Here is a 19,507-nt window from a genome sequence, read left to right as displayed (position 1 = left end):
TACTTTCTCCCAGCTTCAGCAAGTTCAGCACCTAGAGAAACCAGATGAGCAGTTCTCAGATTGAGCGAAGTAACCCAGTGAGACTGGGCAGGAGAAAGACAGTTTGAGAACCACTGGACTAATCCCTTGCTGTATAGTTGTCATCAATTAATATGCAACCTTTATTAATAAGGGACAACTCTAATTCTTTATACAAGTAGGTTTAAAAACACTTAAACCCCATCATGTATGCACAACTGTGCACTAAAATGCCTTGCATCCTTCAAAAAGAAGAAAAATTTAAAAGTAAATAAAAAGAGTTTAAAAGGCTTCATATAGTAATACTAAATTCATTCATGGTGCCTATTCTGAACAAAATTACAATACAAACTAGATAGCCTAATTACCACCCCATATAATTACAGATGTCCATGAGGGGATGAGAAAGTTCACAGAAGAATTGTAAGCTTTTTGTTCCCCAGCTACTGCATATTTTCCATTAGAACTGTGTTACTATAAGCTCTCCTTCAAGTATATACGTATATCCCAAAGGGGCTGGAAAGACTGGACATCCTGTTATAAACTCACTCATGTCCTCGCACGTACCCCAAGTGGTTAGGAGCCAGGAGAAGACAAAAAGCCTCCATCCTCACACCAGCCAGTTCCAGAATCTGTCTGTATACTAACTCTCGTGCCACTGAGTAAACTGTGAATGTCTTAAAACCTTAAGGGGTTGGGGCGGGGTGGGAGAAAAAATTCAAGCAGAATTTTATTCTAGCATCGTCTTGACACAAGACAAAATTACCATGCTGAGCTGAACTAACTGAAAACTTTTTTTAAATTACGAGCATAAATAGTTTAGCTGTCTTTTCGGTGAGTTCAACAGAATGCACACTGAGAATGTTTACTTGAGATCTGATGCAATTCCATTTGTGTACAGCTTTTACATCTGTTGCTAATGATATCAAATTATTGATTGTTCACTTTCTTATATTTATTTAAACATTAACTATATACTCGGCAACCTGATGCTTTTCTTTTTTCTTTTTTTTTCAGAGAACTTTTTATTTTTGCCTGGATTCAGTTGTAATTACTTTGATCTTCCAGAGTGTATAATTATTTTACTGTTTATTTATTTCTATGAGAAAGGAAAAAAGTTTGACCTAGGAGATCTATATGTGGCAATTTGTAACAGAATCACATAGCTTATGTTGAGGAAATCATGGTTTTGATTAAGAAGCAACCATTTAGTTCCCACTGTTTTATTAAAACAGACATTAGCAGATAATATGAAACACATTTAACACCATAGGCTGCATTTAGTTTGCAACGTCAATAAAGTCATTTTGAAGCCCCTTCCTATTTTGCGTTTACCACAGCTCATGTGAATTGTTTTTTGCTTTTACTTTCTAATAACCAGCTCTAGAATTACACATCGATATGGGTGCTGGTCCCGAAGACTCTAAATTACAGTTTTACCCTCTCTGAATCACAAGCCAAAAAATTAATTGTGTCATCCATCCACCTTCATGAAAAACCTAAGTCCTTTTTTTAATTATTATTAGAGGAACTATGTGATGACTGAAGCATCTAACTCAAGTCACTGATTTGGCATACTAACTGAGCTGTCCTGTAGGAATATCTGGCTACAGAAAAGAAACAGAATGTCATGAAAACAGAGATGAGAAATTGAAACCACCCAAAGAAGTGCAGAAGTCTTCCTGTTTCCAGGGGGTTTAGATTACCGCCCTGAAGTTGCATGGCTGTTATTCTCCATGCACCACTGTACCTGCCACAGACTCTTTGTTTTCTCTCCCACTCATATGGTTGATGAATCAACACTACTTGAACCGCTTTATAGCAGCTTGTGTTTACTTCACACATACCTTAACCTTCCTTTTTCTCCTCCTCCTAACATACACATACACTTCCAAACAGCAACGACTGGCTGCATTTCTTTGAATAGCACAGATACAGAGTTATCTGGCAAACTCTTCAGGTTTGGATCCTTGACCTCTTGATTGAGGTCTCATTCTGCTTTTACTGCACTTAACAATTTAACTGTGCACTTACTAAGTAAAAAAAGTAAGAGCTTAAAGAACTCAGTGCTCTACGAATGGAAGAAAGTGGAAGACAGCAGCGGACTAGAAACACTCAGAAGCTGTAGTGGCATCTCTGCACTTAAGGACACTACAGTTAAGGCCTTCCAATGCCTCTGCAACTCGCACCCTTACCCAGTTTGGAAAAAAGAAGAAAAAAAAAAAGAGCCTGCCTCTGTTCTCCCAGAATGGCAAGTAAAAGCAAACGGTGATGACCTTGAAGCTGTTTGATTCCTTTGATTGTTTTTCAACCAAGAGGATATGTTACAGCACTTCAAATGAAATTCTTTTATTAGGAGACACCATGTAGAGAAAGAAACAATTCTGAGTCACACAATGGCAATTTAAAGAGAGAAGAAACTATCCAGTTTGTTTGGCAGGAGCATAGACATGTACAAAAATGTCCAACCAACAGTTTTACTTCAAGCCTAAATCATTTTCGTAGGTGAAAAGCAACACCTCCGTTTCCTCTTCTACATTATTACCCCACTTCTGCCTGAACAATCTTCCTTCTAGACACAAATAATTTTCCATAAAACCTTCTTGTCCCCCACCTCCCGTGAAAATCTCGTCATTGCACAGCCCAGGCCTGAGCATGTCACAGGTATGCTCCATGCAAGCCAGACATGCAGAGGAAAACCAGATGCCTCAGAACTTGTTCTGATATTTTATGCAATTGTTTCATGTGTTCCTAACTCAAGTAGCAGACTCTTTATGCTATTATCATGCAGATTTCTAGTCTGTCCTACAGAAACTAAACAAGCAACCTTTCATCACTCATGTATGCCTGCCTTTTAAGAGAAAAAGATGGCAGACTTTTTTTGAAAGATGCTAATCTTCATGTGACTGAAAATACAATGGCTTCTGAAGAAGGACATTACCCTATTTCTGCATAATGCTTGCGAATCCTGTTATGATTTTCGTGGCCACTGAAAGGATCACAGGCAGAAACAACAGAAAAATAGTCTATGTCTTCTTTGAGACAATGAATCTTCCCTTCAGTGGTGTAACAGAGAAAAAAACTGTGGAAAAACCTATCACAGGGTAAAGCTAATCTCCAAGGCTGATGGACATTTGGGGAGAGAGGGAGCCAGTTGGTATTGTGGAAAAGCTTTTGACTATCCCCAAACTCCTGCTCAAAGCACAGACGTGTTTTAAAGCGAAAAACTTACAAAACAAATGGTTCAGTACACAAATGATCCAGTACACACACAAGTCCCTTCCCAAAGGAAAGAATTAATAAAAAGAAAAAACTACACATGACAGATGCTTGTCACATCACTTCATGTACTATTACAAGGTGATCAAACATTTCAGTGTCAGAGTGGGATGAACTTGTAAAATAATTTTACTGCCTCAGGCATTCACTGCTAACCAACTAATGTAACTTCGTTGTAGAAAAAATACAAACAGTAGGCTATTTTCATCTTAACTTCAGTGGTGCAGCACCTTGTTATTTAGCAACGTCTCCTAACAAACATTAAATGCACCACTGGTATCCAGATTCCACACAATAAAACAAGGCAGGAATGCCAGTACACTTAGTGGTATTGAAAACAGAGAGCAAGGGCACATGTAACTTAGACAGTTTTTTAGCTTTCATGAATAAAACGCAACTAAGGTAATTTACATAGCCATTTCACTTTTTAATCCAGAACTACTAGAACTTTTTTTTTCCAAAATGTTTTAGCTTAATTCAAAACACAGTTGATCTTTCAGCACAGCTAAATGGGATATTTTAAGCATGTTTTAAGTGGCCTGTGTTTTCATGCCAGCCTTGTTTGTAAAGGATCAGATTTAATTTCGAATGTGCTGTGACTGTGCCCTCTTTGTAGACAAATCCACTAATATTATTATAACTTATTATCACTTTTACTTAAAGCAAATAATCTCAAACTGTCAGTGCAAGAACTTGGAAAGTCACAAAAAAAATCAATTTACCTTTAATCTTCTTGTACTTTTTGTACCATCTCCCAAACTCCTGGCACTTGGTTGCTGACACATTGGCATAGTATGTGCTATTTACAATGGATGAAATCATACTCTGGAAGTACAGAAAGAAAGACAAAAAGTGTTTTAAAATATCTTGCACGATTAGAAACCTTTACCAGGGAAGGTGAATGACATGCAAGCGCACAATGATCACCCATTTGCGACTTTAAAAGCAAAAGAAGTATCTGATGAGTACACAAAATTGGTTTTATTCTGTGTTACCAGACATAATTAAAATTAGAAAATTATTATTATTATTTTTCATAATAATGCAAAAAAGATGCAGTACAAACCTAGACTGAGAGCTGCAGCTCAGGTGGCATGGGGGGGGGGCAGTTCTACTTCACTTTGTACTTGTGATATTACAGTATCTAAACTTCGGTTGCATAATAAAAGGTGGTGCCGTGCTGGGGAACACATGCTCACTGCACTCGGGTGAGAACAAGCATGATTTAGGAACCAGATCCTAAAGGTAAGATTAGATGCTCCAGCATGCATAATCCAAATAATGCTTTTCAGATGTCTCTGTTCTGCTTCCAAATGCAGCAAGACCACACAGCCAAAAATTGGAGAACATCCGTGCTACTCGCTGAAGAACAACAGTTAGGCAAATAAGTTAAATTAATATAATTTATAGAAACGTGTGATTAGCCCTCGTGTGAAAAATCACCCAAAAGAGAAATTAATAGTGCCATTCAGAGCGAAGGGAAATACGTGTACTACAATACAGAACAGCCAAAAACCACAAAAAAGCTCAACAAAACTGAAATACCACTTGCTTAACCACCATCCCTCTCTACTCAGAGCGAATTCCCTCTAAGCGACTCAGTACAAACCAACTGAAGCAGAGAGGAGCAGAGCTGTTTTGCAGCACCTGATACCCGTAAAAATGATACTTTATATCTGCGATGCTTCTGCCCATAGGGTGGGAAAGTGCCCTGTTACTGGTAGTTCTTCCTTACTTTTTTTTCTCCCCATCCTTCATCCATTCTATAGAGGAGGCATCTTTTTAACAACAACATTTTGCTTTCCTCTCCCCCTGCCTCAACTGTTCCAGGGTCAAATCATTCCCACTGCACGTACAGCAAGGAAATGCAATCCAACACCACTAACATATGGGAGCCAATGCTCCTTCTCCAGAAATCACATTTTTCTTATGCCTTCCTTTCCTCACTTACGTCAAAGCTCAGAAAAAGGCCTGGCACATTGCATGACCTTTCTGCACAGAGACGAGAGAGTGAGGATGATCTCACAGCTCGAACGAGCTATTTACCGTAGGTTCAAGCTCTGGCCCACCGGCTCCTGCAGGCTCTTGTGCAAAATGGGATCTCGGCCATCGTTGGAAAGCGACAAGGCTTACACATTGGCTTATTCGATTTTAACAATGCTTTAAAAACAAAAACATACCCTCCCTCTTCCAGCTTTATACAGCTTTCTACCCAATTCACTGCAATATCCCAGGACTCCAGCTGTTCCTGAACTCTTTTTTGGGGACCTAAAAAATGTGAGCACAACTGGTAGACTTAAGATAACTGGGTGGTGCTGATTAGTTTCAGTCTTCAACAGGTAACTCCACTTTCAGTGAAGAGGCTCTTCTGCCTTTTCACTTTAACTTCTCCACTCGAAGGCTGCTATGGTGCACTGCAGTGGAGTCTGAAAGCTATGAAGTAAGAGCCTTTTTAAGAGGCAGCTTCAATTTCTAAAACCAAGATTCAATTTTCTAATTAAAATCAATATTTTGAGACATAAACCTAGCATTGTGGCAGTCAGCAGCAATTCCCTCCCCGTAAATCCTCCCTTGCTCCAGGTCATTTTAACAAGCAACAGTATTCTGAAAGCCTAACACAGACATAGCCTCTGCTAAGGAAGGATTTTGAACAAAGTTGAGCTGAGATAACTTGGGTTTTTTTCAGTGTCACTTTACTTGAATTTTCAGTCACTAAGGAAGGGTGGGGAAATTATTTAGCTCTGTCTACATAACAAATTGTTTTTTCCCCTCCACCAAATCCTTCAGCTCTACAAAAAATTGACATTACTGAAATTGTAGGGCTATTACGTATCACAGAATATTAACCCATTAACCTTTATTTGAGAAAGCAAGACTTAAACTAAGTAGTAAAATCAAATAGTAAATCAACCATTGGTGAAAAATCCCAAACAGATTCTCTTCAATTGCTTGACAGTAGAGCAGGGGAAAGAACCATAACAACTTTCAAGCTACATATCCTCACTATTAAATGTAAAGGAACCCTAGGGGTATTTCTGCTAGGAATCTTGATAAGTCTGCAGAAAGGAAATATCCATTCAGAAGTCAGTGGCAAAAAAACCCACTGACTAATTGCCAATTTCTAAATAATGCATGTTATGCCTGGGAAAATCCTTACGGAAGGAATACATTATATGAAGTAGCAGATATGTTTGGTATGTGTGTAGCCATTACAGCCATGTGGAATGAAAACTACTTAGACCAGGAGCTAAGAAATACCCACACAAAGAAAATCCAGTGCAGTACATTCAAGGAGAAAAATATGGGACATGCTCACATCCCAAGAAATCTTGCTCCCGCAAAGAGGCAAAATGCATGGTCAGTGCTGAAATGACTTACATAATACACAGGAAAGACAAAGGTCTCTACGCAAAGATGGAAATGCTGAAATAATTGGATTTCTTTCTGCCACACACTCCCCCCACCTACCCTTCTTCCCCCCAGCTTGGTTAACTGGGATTTATTTATTTGAACAGGAGCCGTATGCTAAGGGTAGCTAAGCTGCAGCCACATAATACACCTAGCAGAAAAAAACCAGAACAATTTTAAATCAAAGTGAATGATTACATTTCCCATTAGTGGCAATCAGAATCCTCATCTGGGCTGCATGGAGAGCTTGGGCACCGAGAACCAGAGACGGAGCACCGTCGCTGGCGGGAGCGAGAGCTCCCTGCGCTGCCCCTCTCCACTTCTGTACTTGAGGCACTGCGAACACATTAATAAACAGCAGCATTTACTCTGCAGTTTGACTCCTAAGAGACCACTCTGCAATTTGCTGCTGTCAATAATATATTAACCACAAGGGGGTTGTAATGACATTTCACATTTGGCACGATATTTTTTTAAAACTGATTTGGGAGAAGGAATTGTATTAGAGGCATATTCAGATGATGGTAACAGACAGCTCCCATACAACCTTTCATTGTATCTTTTGCATTTTGTGAGCCAAAACAAAAGAGGCTGCAACTTTTTATGGCAGTAATAATACTAATACTAATACTAATACTACTACTAATAATACAAAATGCATTCTTGCAGTCCCAGTTCAAGAGTTAGTCACTCCTCAAGGTCACTTACACCTGTGCTTAAAAGTACACAAGCTCTATTTTCTATGGAAGGATCTCCTTTTAGCTTTGTTCACTAAGCAAATACTGGGGCGAGGACTGTTGCTGCTACAGTCCTGTCATCAGTAATTTTGTAAATATATTTCAGACTGAGGCTATAGGAGGAGTAAACCAACTGCAGCATTTCCACCTGCTAGGCTTTGAAACTGAAGTGGGAGGAAGACGACCCAGACAACAAATGAATTCTGCATATGAAATTATGCATAGTTTAGTTATACTGGATATTGAAGAAGACTGGGCAGAGACAACCATATGCTGCAATCATCATTAGCTGACCAGATTCCATAGATAATTCTATTTCAAGAAATTAGACTTAAACTGTGTGAAAATAAAAATACTTTCGTATTCAACACACCTATGCTCTATACATATCTAGAGTCACTGCTACTCCTTTAGTCAATATGGCAAGTTACATGGCTTTTCTTACACGGCCTTTCCATTCCTGTTAGTTCTGCAGACCCAACATGGCTAAGGAAGATGAGGAACGTGATTCCTACCAATTGCAAAGACCTAAATTCTGCTCTGTATCTCACCTCTGCAGCTGTAATCATAACACAGTGAGGCAAATTTGTGCTGGTTATACATAGAAAGAACCCTCTTGGTTCACAGAGGCTTTGGATCATGAATTGCAGGATAAGCATACAGAGCAAATCAAGACAGGCAACCACAGGAGAAAAAACATTGGAAATGGGCTAGCAAAGCAACAGATTTTTAGCAAGCAGGGATTACTGATGTTTTTACTTTTTTAAGATACAATAGACAGATTAGCCTATGATTCTAATAAAGTTTTTAGAAGGCAATGTATTTTTCACTTCCAGCAAAATTACTTGGTCTGAGCGCTGAAGTGTTTTTCTCTTTTTTCTAAGAGGCAAGGAGGACTCAGTCATGAAAATTTTATTTATCTCTTGTTATGACAATCTGAAGTACAAATAGAGCTCACGATAGCTTTAGGAACCTGTGTCGGTGTCTTAGACATGACATCGCTGTTGTTTATGAAGCAGTCATGGAGAATAAGACTGAGGTTTTTTTCTTTTTTTAACTTAATTACATATACTTTTTTGTTGCTGTCTCCTAGAAATTGGGGCACAACTGTTAAAACAGCGTACTTTTTATCATAGTTGGAGGCTGATGAGAGCTACCTATGGGTTAGTGGGGGAGGCAGGCCTCTGCTAGTGGGAAGAAGCAACTCAAATCTTGCATTTGAGGATCATTAGTCCTATTGCAAAAGGCTCAGATAAAGATCTAAATGAAGAATTTACACCTCTCTGAACAGCAGGATAAAAATCAACCAATTCATTCATAATTTCTACCTGGCAACCCAGTAAGAAAACATGGTATAAAGATACTCTTTTTCATAATAATTACAAGTTCTCCTTTCTAAAGAAAATAAGAATTGATTTTATATTTATGGAATTGTTTAGTCTAAGCCCTTTACTGAACAAATATGAGCTTTAGATCTTGTAAATCTGGCTTTCCCTAAGCCTGTTAAAAACACTGACCTGTGAGAGAGGGCATTCTTTGGCTAACGTGCTCTGATTCATCTCTTTAAGCAGTTCCTTTAAGGCATTGCGAACTGTGGCGTGGTTCCACTGCTCTGCTGGCAAGTCTTCCAACTTTGAACAACTGTTAAAACAGAAAGCAAAAAGCAGATAGAATCATCACCTTCACAGATGCTTACTCTTTGCGTACAAATGCTATAGACCTTTAAACAGCCAGCACAACCTTGGAGTTTCCTGCCTAGCCAGCCCATAAAAGGTGTTTCTCCCCACTTTCTCCTCCCCATCAAGCCCAACGCCCAGAAATTGTGTAGTTCAACTAAAAGAATGACAGTATATGGCAGGAACAGCAGCTAATCCTACTATGATACTGTAAGTGTGCATAACCATTCTCTCTGGAGCCTGGTGGAAAGCAAAGAAACTGCATAAAGCAAGCCCCAGAAATGGTTGGATAAAGCCATCCTCTCCAGAGAAAGATACTCCTGCTGGGATAGAAAAATGAACGTGAATGCCACACTGTCACTAACGAAATCCCTACATTGTAAGGGCCCACACTGTGTAGAGGCAAGGCTTTGAGCAGTGAGTCTGAAAAATTAATTGTATTTGATACTGGTTCCTGTAACTGCCCTCATTGCTGAAGTATCCGAGAGCCTTTCAGAAACAAATTAAGCCATAGGCCCAACATCTGTCACATGTAGTTCATTCTCACTTTCAGTTTACAAGAACTGCATAGGTAGTGAAGCTTTTGTCTTTGTGTGCCTTGTGCCTCTTTTAATTTAACAAGTTTATGGTCTGCATCTAGATACGTGGAGACAGACCCAAGAAGCACATCAGAAAGTTGGGAGAAGCCTGTCATTGCCATTCATGCCTGAGAAACTGAATGCATGCTCTCCAATCAGCCTCTAAGGTGGTTCTGTCTTCTGTCTATACAGCCTGGCTTTACCCTCAGAGTTGAAAGTTCAGTTGCGCTTGAGGAGTTCAAGTAGTCAATGACCATCTTTATCTCAAAGTCACGGGCTATCTTTTATTTACACAGCATCCAGGCATTCAAGCACTTTGAAGATAAAGACTGAGACCTTGATCTTGGGTTGGTACCCTCCAGTAATACAGACATGACAATAGACTAGATGGACTGCTGGTAGCTCATACTTCTAAGGAGATGAGTTACTGCACTCCAGTTTTATAGCGGCTACAGGCTCTAAATTTTCTTTTACAACTATGCTGCAGAAATGCCGTCTAGCTGAGAAATGGTAACAGTATATAAAACCAAAGAAACGCCTGTTAGTGGGAACTGGAAACCCTAAGCCCCATCAGAGATACAACAGGAAAGAATTGTTGCTGTCTGGGAGGTTAATATCAGTAGAGGCACCAACTACTTCCAAATTCAAAACTGAACTGAACAGTTCCTGCCACCAAAGGACACAGACACATGTCCCAATGGGCCCCTCTTCTGTTCAACTTGAGCTTCAAATAATTGTGGGCAAATTATTCCAGGATGTCTGTTATTTCCGCCTCTTTCTTCTGACATGTCCTGGCCATAGAGCTACAGCAGACTGTGCAATGTAGGCTTACCAGCAGGTTTAGAGTATACCATGCATTGCCAGGGACCTGCCGCAACTCCTTTACGCAGACATCAGTAACTATTTGAGGACTCTTTTGAAGACCAATAGAGAGAAAGGGGGAGAAAAAGCGGAAGTGGGGGAAGAAGGCGCAAGTAAGTGTAAAGTGTTTTGCTCTGCTGATCGGACTAGCATTCACTGTAGGAAAATATTTTCCAAATGACAAATGGAGCTGCAGTAACACATCCCTTCCTCATGTTCTTGCCTTTTCACTGGGAATACCACTGAAGAAAAAAAGGAAAGTTAACAGACTCCTTTTCTCCCCATCTCAGCAACTGGCAGCAAAAGACCTGGAAAATGGCAAGGATTTTAATTTTTTGATACAACCAAGCCTTGAGAATCCATTAAATTAGGGACTGTGGAAAGGTCTGCCTTTAAGGGCCCCATATCTATACTTGATTGAGATTCTGCCCCTCCCCTCTCTGCTACCATATTGCTACTTCAGAAAACATATAAAATCAATTGGAACATGCTCAAAAAAACTGCCAGGTGACCCACCCTTCTTTTAATTTTTCTTTTTATTTCATCAAAAGTCCAGAAATTAATGAAGACAGGATGTGCTAATCTCTGTAGTGATGCTGTAATCGACAGAGCAGCTCAGAGAATAGAGAAGGACAGATGTTCAGAAACACCCACCTTTGTAATTGGATTTTCAATGTCACAACATGATAGACATCTTGTAGCATGTCGGCTACTGTCGCATCTGGTGCATCCGTCACATAACTGAGAGGGAGGGGATTCCACCTCCCAAGCTTGATTATTCCTGAAAACAAAAAATTCACACTTTATATTTTATCGGCCATTTACCAAACCCTTTGATAGGCTTCTTTGTTCATGAGATTCAGGATCCGCCTTGAGGTTTATTGCAGTCTCGCTCAAAAAGATGTGTTGTCCTGACTCCTGAAGCAAACAATAGGAAAGAGTAGGAATAGATTTTATATTCTTAGCAGAGAGTTGCTGACATGTTCCTGGCTCTTAAATTACTTCAAGGAAGCAGAGGAAGCTTCCTTCCTTCACATCTTTCATCATCCCACTAAAGCCTATTTCTCTAAGTTAGAACAAGCTTTAAATACTCTATAGTCCTGATTTTGCAGTCTACAAAACGCTTCAGTAAATAAATGCATTGGTTTTGACTTGAACTGGAAAATTCCTACGTGTGGGCTTTCAGCACACAATTACAATCTAAGCATGGTACGACTCCCAGTGTGGATGGATGGCACTGGAAACCCACGAAGTAGAAAGAGTTCACTCCCAGCTACAAGTTGTACTATGCAAACGGTTGCTTTTCTTCGTGAAAAAAACAACTGCAAGCTGCTGACCGCAGATCCAAAATAGCATTTTGGGGGCGGGGGAGAATGCTGTAAGTCCTATTTCTACTTCTGTCTATTCTTTAATAGGGATCATCACCTCTTCTGGATGAGCTTGTCACAAAGACTGTAAACTTGGATGGTAAACCATTTGGTGCAGAGGTATTATTTCTGTTTAGACAATTGCAGAGGGCCCACCCACACCACAAACAGTGACTAATACCCAGGAATGACTTCCAGGAAGACGCCAAACAAAGCAAGCCACAGTGCCATCTTACATGAGAGCAAAGCAGTTTGGCCTTGTTCTGCATTATTGCAACTACTGCTTTTATTGCCTCCTCCACCGTGTTCCCATTGCCCCACTGTTCTGCTCATGTAACTTTTCTCAGCACAGCCCTACAAGACACTGATCACCTTTTGTCCCATTTAAACTGATGCCTTTGGAGGTCTGCTTCTATACTTTTTCATCTTCGAAAAGACCATCTGTAATCTCTACTGCCAGAAATACATTAATACATGAAAAAACTACTTCCTCTGTGATAAGAGGAGCTCCAGGAACCCTCCTTGGGTATCTGGAAGGATGCTGTGATGCCAAGACACTTAAAACCTCTCCTCCTCAGTTTCTACTCCCAGTTCTTCACCAGCTCTGGAACTGATCAAGCTGAAATAAATGGCAAAAGCCTTTTATCCTGGTCTCCCAAACATGACCATAAGATAAATACCACCCTTGAACCAGTGAAACAAGGCTTCTTGCACAGAGAGAATGACAGAACACAATGCTTATGAGCCCATCAAATACCTGCTATGGAATATTTTTTTTCCCCATTCCTATACAGGTTGAAGATGAAATAATTTTAGTACAACTCCTTTTCTGTAGCACTTAAACCTTTGCATTTACCATTGACATATTACTTTGCAAGGTATTCTATCACCACATATGGAAAGAAACTGGAAGTGACCTCATTCATCCTCAGTGGCACAAAGTTTCACTGTAACGTGCTGGTACAGATGGGCTAATATTTCAAGAGCAGATTAGAAATCTTTTGGCAAGGGGAGATCTTGTCCAAATGAAACAAAAAGTTAGTAAGTATTGCTTGATATCCAACGCTTGAAAATGGGACATAAACAGAACAAAAACATTTAAATGATGCACTGTTTCAGTATTAAGATTTAACAATCTGGTGCTGAATATGCTGCAGTATAAATAGTGCCTGGACTCAGATCCAGTAGAGTAACACACAGAACTCATTCACAGCACCGTATGTCTCCAGTGCTGGCTCCTTGAGTCATATTCCACTTGCCAAGAAAAGCTGTTTTTCTTAAGGGGATAGTTTACTTAATGCTATCTCTGGTGACAACAAGAAATGCATATAGTACAGCATATATTAGTCATGAAATGAGCATCAAGGGTCCACTGAGTGAAATACATGCTGGGAAAACACAGTTTAGCTGCTGACTTCCTTCACCCCCTTCTGCTATATAATAATTTAAAGCAAAATCACCTAAAAATCCAGAAATCTATACCAGCTTCACAGAACACTTGGCTTCCTGTGTTTAACCACGCCAAGTTTTCATGTAATTGAAAAAATAAGCATCATATGTGCCCCATAAGTCACATCTAAATTCGTAATATTTTACAAGAGGCTTTATTTTTCATTCAATTAAGGAAAGCACTGAGAGAGCACACCATCTGCAACTGCTCGGGCCCGGCAACGGTGGCAAGAGACAAAGAGGTGGTCAGGGGTCACTGAAGTTACCAAAGATGCCCCCAAACTAAAAAAGTCTGAAGAGAAAAAACACAGCGCAGGCACCGTGCACCATGGGAAATGCTATGCAAATTGCTTTACAGGAAATACCTGCTACTACTGGAAGTTTGGTAGATTTTTTTATTTTAATCCTCCTCTACAACTGGAGAGGAAATTGTTTTGGCTGGGTTTAGACAAACACAGGTGTTACCATAATGCTCTGTGCCTCTGCACGTTAACACCTGCTGCGACTCCTTTACTCTGCGTTACAGCACTGCTGATGTGCACTATTTTTCCAGCCGGTGTGATATGACGTGTGAAAATTTTTTTTTCCAGAGCACATTAAGCTGGTCCAAATGATAGCCAGAAGCCACGGTTTCCTTCCAGCTCCTCAGCAGACTTCACAGGTGCTTTATTTCATGGCACTGACACTGTATTTAAGGCAACTCGGGGTGCACTTGGGAAGATGATGCCAGCTTGTGAGCAAACGTATTCTCTGCATGCTAGAAGACATCCCTGAATGACTCCTCAGTAAAATCTGAGTTCACCAACATTTTCCCCCTAAAAAGGTCCCTTCTCATCCAGCACTGGGCATTTCTAGTGTAACAGCAATGCCAAGATGAGGACAGCCTGGTAGCAAGGAGTCACTTCCACGTACACATTTTTTTATTTTTCCCCTCTCTGACTCCAAACAGTACAGCTCAGGCCTTTAAAGAAATCTCTTTAATTGGCCTGACTGAGCTTTTATGCCACCACAACTGAGGCTTGGGAGTGGGGACAGGAATGAGTAAAGGCCACTGTGTTATTCATGCATATACTACTGCTCCAGGAATATCACTCCTCCATCAGCTCCAGACCTTCTAAAAATTATGTGTGGGTAATGTGCAGCAGATCAGACTGCTCATGAAATCGAAAGCACATCTTTCATGAGTTCACAAAACTGTTCATGAGTCTGCTTTGCTTTCCTGTATCAATGATCCTTTGGGACTCTGTTCTTATAAGAGTTTTTTGAACGGAAAGTTCAACAGATTTCAAAGCTTGCACACACTCAAGAAATGGCCATACGCTAGAACAGCTCTTGAGAACTCATCTAGAAATGGTTGAATGCAGCCAGGCCAGTTAGTCAATTAAAGACAATAAACAGACCAAACAGTATTCTCCAAAGATTTTTTTTTCCCCAAATAACATTTAATAATAATGTTATTTGGGGAAATATATAATAAACATATAATAATAATAACATAATAAACATATTTCAGAAGATATTTTCTATCCGGTGGCTGTTGGTTCTTGAATGCATGTCCTTCTACAGACAGGTCTTTTATTAAAAGTTTAAGCTTCAGCTTCATCAAAATGCAGATAGGAAAAAAAGACAGAGTAACCTAGTTTGAAATGTGCATAACTCCCTTTACCCACAAAAATGTTAGAACACACTAGTGGGAAACTTCTGTGAGCTCGAATGTCAGGTTCATACATAACAACCAGTGCTGTTGTTCCACTTAGGCCAATGATGTGCCACCCTGCCAGAGTGGTTTCAGTTTAGTTTCATTTAAAATGCAGCTCCTTTGGAGAAGAAAGTGATAACTATGCAAGTCAGAGCAGAACAATACATTGAGCGGAAGATTTGACCAGCTACATCATGGCTGACCTCTATATCTAGCAGAACTTGTCACAGGATCTTCACGACCTCTATTTTACAGTATCACCTGAAACAGTTATGCTTCCAAAGCACTGGGATTATTCCTGGGATTTCACCCTAGTGAGATGTGAATGGAATGGATGCAACGTTGGGCCTAAAGCAGACTTCTAGAATAACTATGTTAATCAGGACCATAACAACAGCAAAAATGCAAAAATGCAAAAAGCTGCTTTCCTAGAAAAATAACAGCTAAGCTGGCAAACCTTTTCATTATTATGTAGCTTATACTGCCCCAGAAAATTACTTAATTATATGGGCTAGAAGCGTCATTTGTCTTTGCAACTGGAAAGACAGCCATACAGTACGCTCATTCTAAGAATGCCATATGTGGGGTTTAGGATCTACCTACCTACCTACCTATCTATCATAGTCTAGCTACAACGCTGCTTGGTCATAAACAGAATGAGGCCTGGGGCCTGCATCTCTCAACCACTTGCACAGTTAACTTTTTATCTGGATAGTCCCACAGGAATTCCTGGAGCATCTCATGGACACTTCAATACATCACTACTGTAAAATCAAACTCTTAAAATGGGGCATTTTCCAATTTCCTTTTTGCACCTAAACAGAGCAAACAGGACCACAACACGCCCCGCACTGTCACTGGCTCCCTTGACAAACTATCCCCTGCTCCCACTGTGGTTAGACTCCTGATTTCAACCTTTCACAAATTATGACCATACCTGAGTTACATCTTAAATGGATACCTGTAGGTAGGTCACACAGGATTAATGCAATTTATTTAAAATGCTAATCTGCTAGGGTTAAAATTAAGTGATGGGATCAAATGAAGGACATTTTGGAAGTTCCTATTAGCATCACCACCCCCACCTCAACATTTTTCTGGAGACAGCTACAAAATGAATCATGAGTAATACTTGCCCAAATATGTACAGAGAGGGAAAGAGAAGGAATTTTGTGTTCTTTGGCTAAAGAGGAAAAGAAGGATAGCAGAGAACACTGATTCCTTACCAAACATTGTTAAGAAAAGCACTTTTCAACACTAAGCAGACAAACCATTTGAATCCCTGATGCACAGCACCAAAACAAAAGCAAATGTAACCTGCTGAGACTCATTTAGGGTAAGGTATTAAAGCAGACAATTGCTTCTGCTTGTGGACTGGTGTACACAGTCAGGCTGGAAACCGGGCAAGCGCAAAGCTTGTTTCTTACGCTACAGCTGCACGTTCACTAACGGCAGGACGGCGCTGTTGCAGGCTGTGGCAGTACAAGTTACACGCAGCTCAGGCATGAACACGTGCCTGCCCAGTGAGACACGGCAAACAACGCAGCTTTGTGTGAGCTTCAGAAAGGCTGAGGGAGTAGGCAGTGCCCAACCCAGCATAAGATCTCCTGGACTTTATTTACCCCTTGAAAACGTTTTCAGCAAATTTGACTCTGCAGAGCTGTACCGGACCACAGCCGTGCCTCACGTGGCTGTGGCCATCCCAGAGCTGTACTAGCGTTCGCTCCCCTGCGTCGCAGGATCACAGCCTGAGAGCGCCCAGCTGCGAACCCAAGGCTGGGTGACGAACGCAACTGTCGTTTGCTGCCATGCTGTCAGTTCAATCAAATGGTTTTGTTTAAACGTCTTACTTTTCAACAGCAGCTCTTACCAACTCAACAGAAACTCAGGAGAAACTGCAGATTAGCGTTAGCACCCAAACACTTTTGATTCCTTTTACAACTCCAAATGAAAGACCTCAATGAAACCCTCAATAAAACCCCCACTTCTGGGACCATCAAGCCATTTATCTATCAGCCACCACTGACAGGGCCCCCTACAAGACGGGTAGGTTCTTGTGACATTGATTGCATCTGCTTATCCTCTTCAGAGGCGTCTTGTCCCCATGCTATAGCATGCAATTTTCCTTTGTTCAGCTGTGCTTTGTTACAGAAATTAAAAACTGCCTGTGCCATGCAATAAGTACATAGAATTATTTACCCATAAATCAGTTTGCAGGAAATCACTACTCTGTGGTACATAATAACTCAGCCTGTGTTTCTAACCTGTACCCTGGCTGTAGTATATCATCAAACTGTAACAACATCAAGGGATAATTTGTAGTTATTATTGTTAATCCAGCAAAGGGAATGACTCTTCAAGCAGAAAAGAGAAAAAAAGCAATGGGAACAATTAAAAAAACCCTGATTATATTAATTTCTGTATTATATTATTGAGCTGCCTTTTCTAGCTCTTATGGCAATTAAAAAAATATTATACTGCCTTTGCCTATCATTACAAGGGTGCCCATATTATTCTATTGAATTTCAGTCAGTGACCTATTGGGGTAATAGATGGGAAAAATAATCAGCATAATTCTCCCTTGTACTTCTAAAGCGCCTTTCATCAGAGGATCCCAAAGCACCTTGAAAACATTAATTAATTAAGCTTTGTAACATCCCTGTGAGGTAGACTGTATTACGCCAATTGACATATTGGTGATTTAGCGATTGAAAGCATAGAACGAACATAATCCTATGTTTATGCCAATACAAAAGAATCCTCCTCCTTCCTCATTTCAGTCCATAATAAATAATTCAGCGAGAGAACAGGAATAAACTATGTGATTACACTGTGATGTACACATCCACAAATCAACAGGAACACCCACACTCCCTGGACGACGAACACTCCACCCCAGCTCGTGAGACCTGTGCAACTTCAGAGCTCTGCACAAAAGGGTGACCTTCATGCAAGGGGAAGGCATGGCCGAGCTGCCTGAAGCTCTGGCAGCGCAAAGGCCCTTGTACTGCTGTTGCTGGTGTTCTTGGCTATTGCCCTTTTAAAAGACTGTGATAAACTACGTGTACCAACAGTGGTTTACAGAATAAAATTCTGTGGTGCAACAACGCATCTATGAGCTGGTCAATTTAAACACTCCTATCTAGCTTTCCAGATCTGTATCAATACACAGACTTTAATATAGACTATGTATTTATATCATTATATATGATATTTATATTACTATATATTAAAATCTTTATAGAAACATGGGTGTGAGTAACTATCAATAGAAAGACTGTTAGTGTTACCAGGTTTAATTGTTGAACTTCAGAGTATTTTCACAGATGAAAAATCACTTTGATATGTGAAGCTTAGTTTGAGATTTTAATTTTTGGAATACTAACGTTGCCCATTCCCTTCCTCCAGCATGAGTGTACTCAAGTATTTGACTTAAAAAACATACACCAAACAGTTTGATGCCTTGTAATTCTACGTATCGGGTTTACATTTTACTGTAAAAAGATTGTGCCTCATGTAATAGATGCTGCCTCACATTTGGGAAACATTACATGAGGACCCTGACTTTTATTAGATTAATTTAATATAGGCACTAAGTTACTAGACTAAATTAATAAAGATCTTCTTAAAAAAAAGGGGGGGGGTAGAGAGAGAGAACAGAATGAACCCACAAATTAAATAAAATTTTCTGAAGCTTGTTATTTTGGAAGTCTTTATTTAATTTTCCAACCCCCTATTCTGTTTAAAAAAACAGCCAATAATTGGTAAGGAAACAGAAGGGGGGGGAAGGTTGATGTTATTTACTTCAGGGGATTATTTTTAAAACTGTTATATGATAGAACATGAATACCACAAATAAATAGAAGGACGAGGAAGCACAGGAGGTACAAAATATTACAAAAAAGGTAGTTTTTACGTTTTTCTGTATTACCCTTAAGACTGTTACCTCCATTGAGGAAAATCACATTTAACCCTGTATAACAACTCTCTTTTGGCATTTCTGGGGATAAGTCTGCACTTACCTTGGACAGCAAGATACATTAATAGACAGAAGTCTCTTTTTCTCTCTTTCATCTGAGAGAAAGACCCATTCCTCTAAGCATCACTTCCATGGCATGAAAACGAAGTATTTTCAGTCATGAAAACTCATGACAGAAAGGCTACTGCATCCAGGATACTAAGCAGCTCTCAGCAGTTGCCCTTCGTAACACTGTCAGTCTGGAGCTCAGGTTTACCCTCCACCAGGGTGTCCTCTCCTGAGAGGCACCATCACACCAGGGCTACTTTTCTCAGCAGCATTATTCAGTAGCCCAGATGTCCACAGGGTTGCAGCACCTGCTCCTTTGCTAACATCATCCCCACATAAAGCCCAAAGCATGGCACTACTGTCTTTTTGGCAACCTCTACTCTTACAGTAAGATCCTTCCCGGTAAGC

General features: G+C 40.1%; 1 protein-coding gene across 1 annotated transcript in view; it reads right to left on the bottom strand.

The window, feature by feature from the left end:
* The window catches only part of SATB2 (SATB homeobox 2), a 131,489-nt gene that overhangs the window by 63,023 nt on the left and 48,959 nt on the right, over positions 1–19,507 (bottom strand). Inside the window, exons 3-5 of the mRNA XM_082001428.1 lie at positions 11,212–11,338; positions 8,960–9,083; positions 4,020–4,122 (exon numbers count right to left, since the gene is read on the bottom strand). Of these exons, the coding sequence (XP_081857554.1) occupies positions 4,020–4,122; positions 8,960–9,083; positions 11,212–11,338 (354 nt within the window). The remainder of the gene's footprint in view (positions 1–4,019; positions 4,123–8,959; positions 9,084–11,211; positions 11,339–19,507) is intronic.

This window comes from Phaethon aethereus, assembly GCF_964289735.1.
Source record: "Phaethon aethereus genome assembly, chromosome: 6".
In the NCBI taxonomy this organism is placed as follows: domain Eukaryota; kingdom Metazoa; phylum Chordata; class Aves; order Phaethontiformes; family Phaethontidae; genus Phaethon; species Phaethon aethereus.
This window is presented reverse-complemented; position numbering and strand designations above follow the sequence as displayed.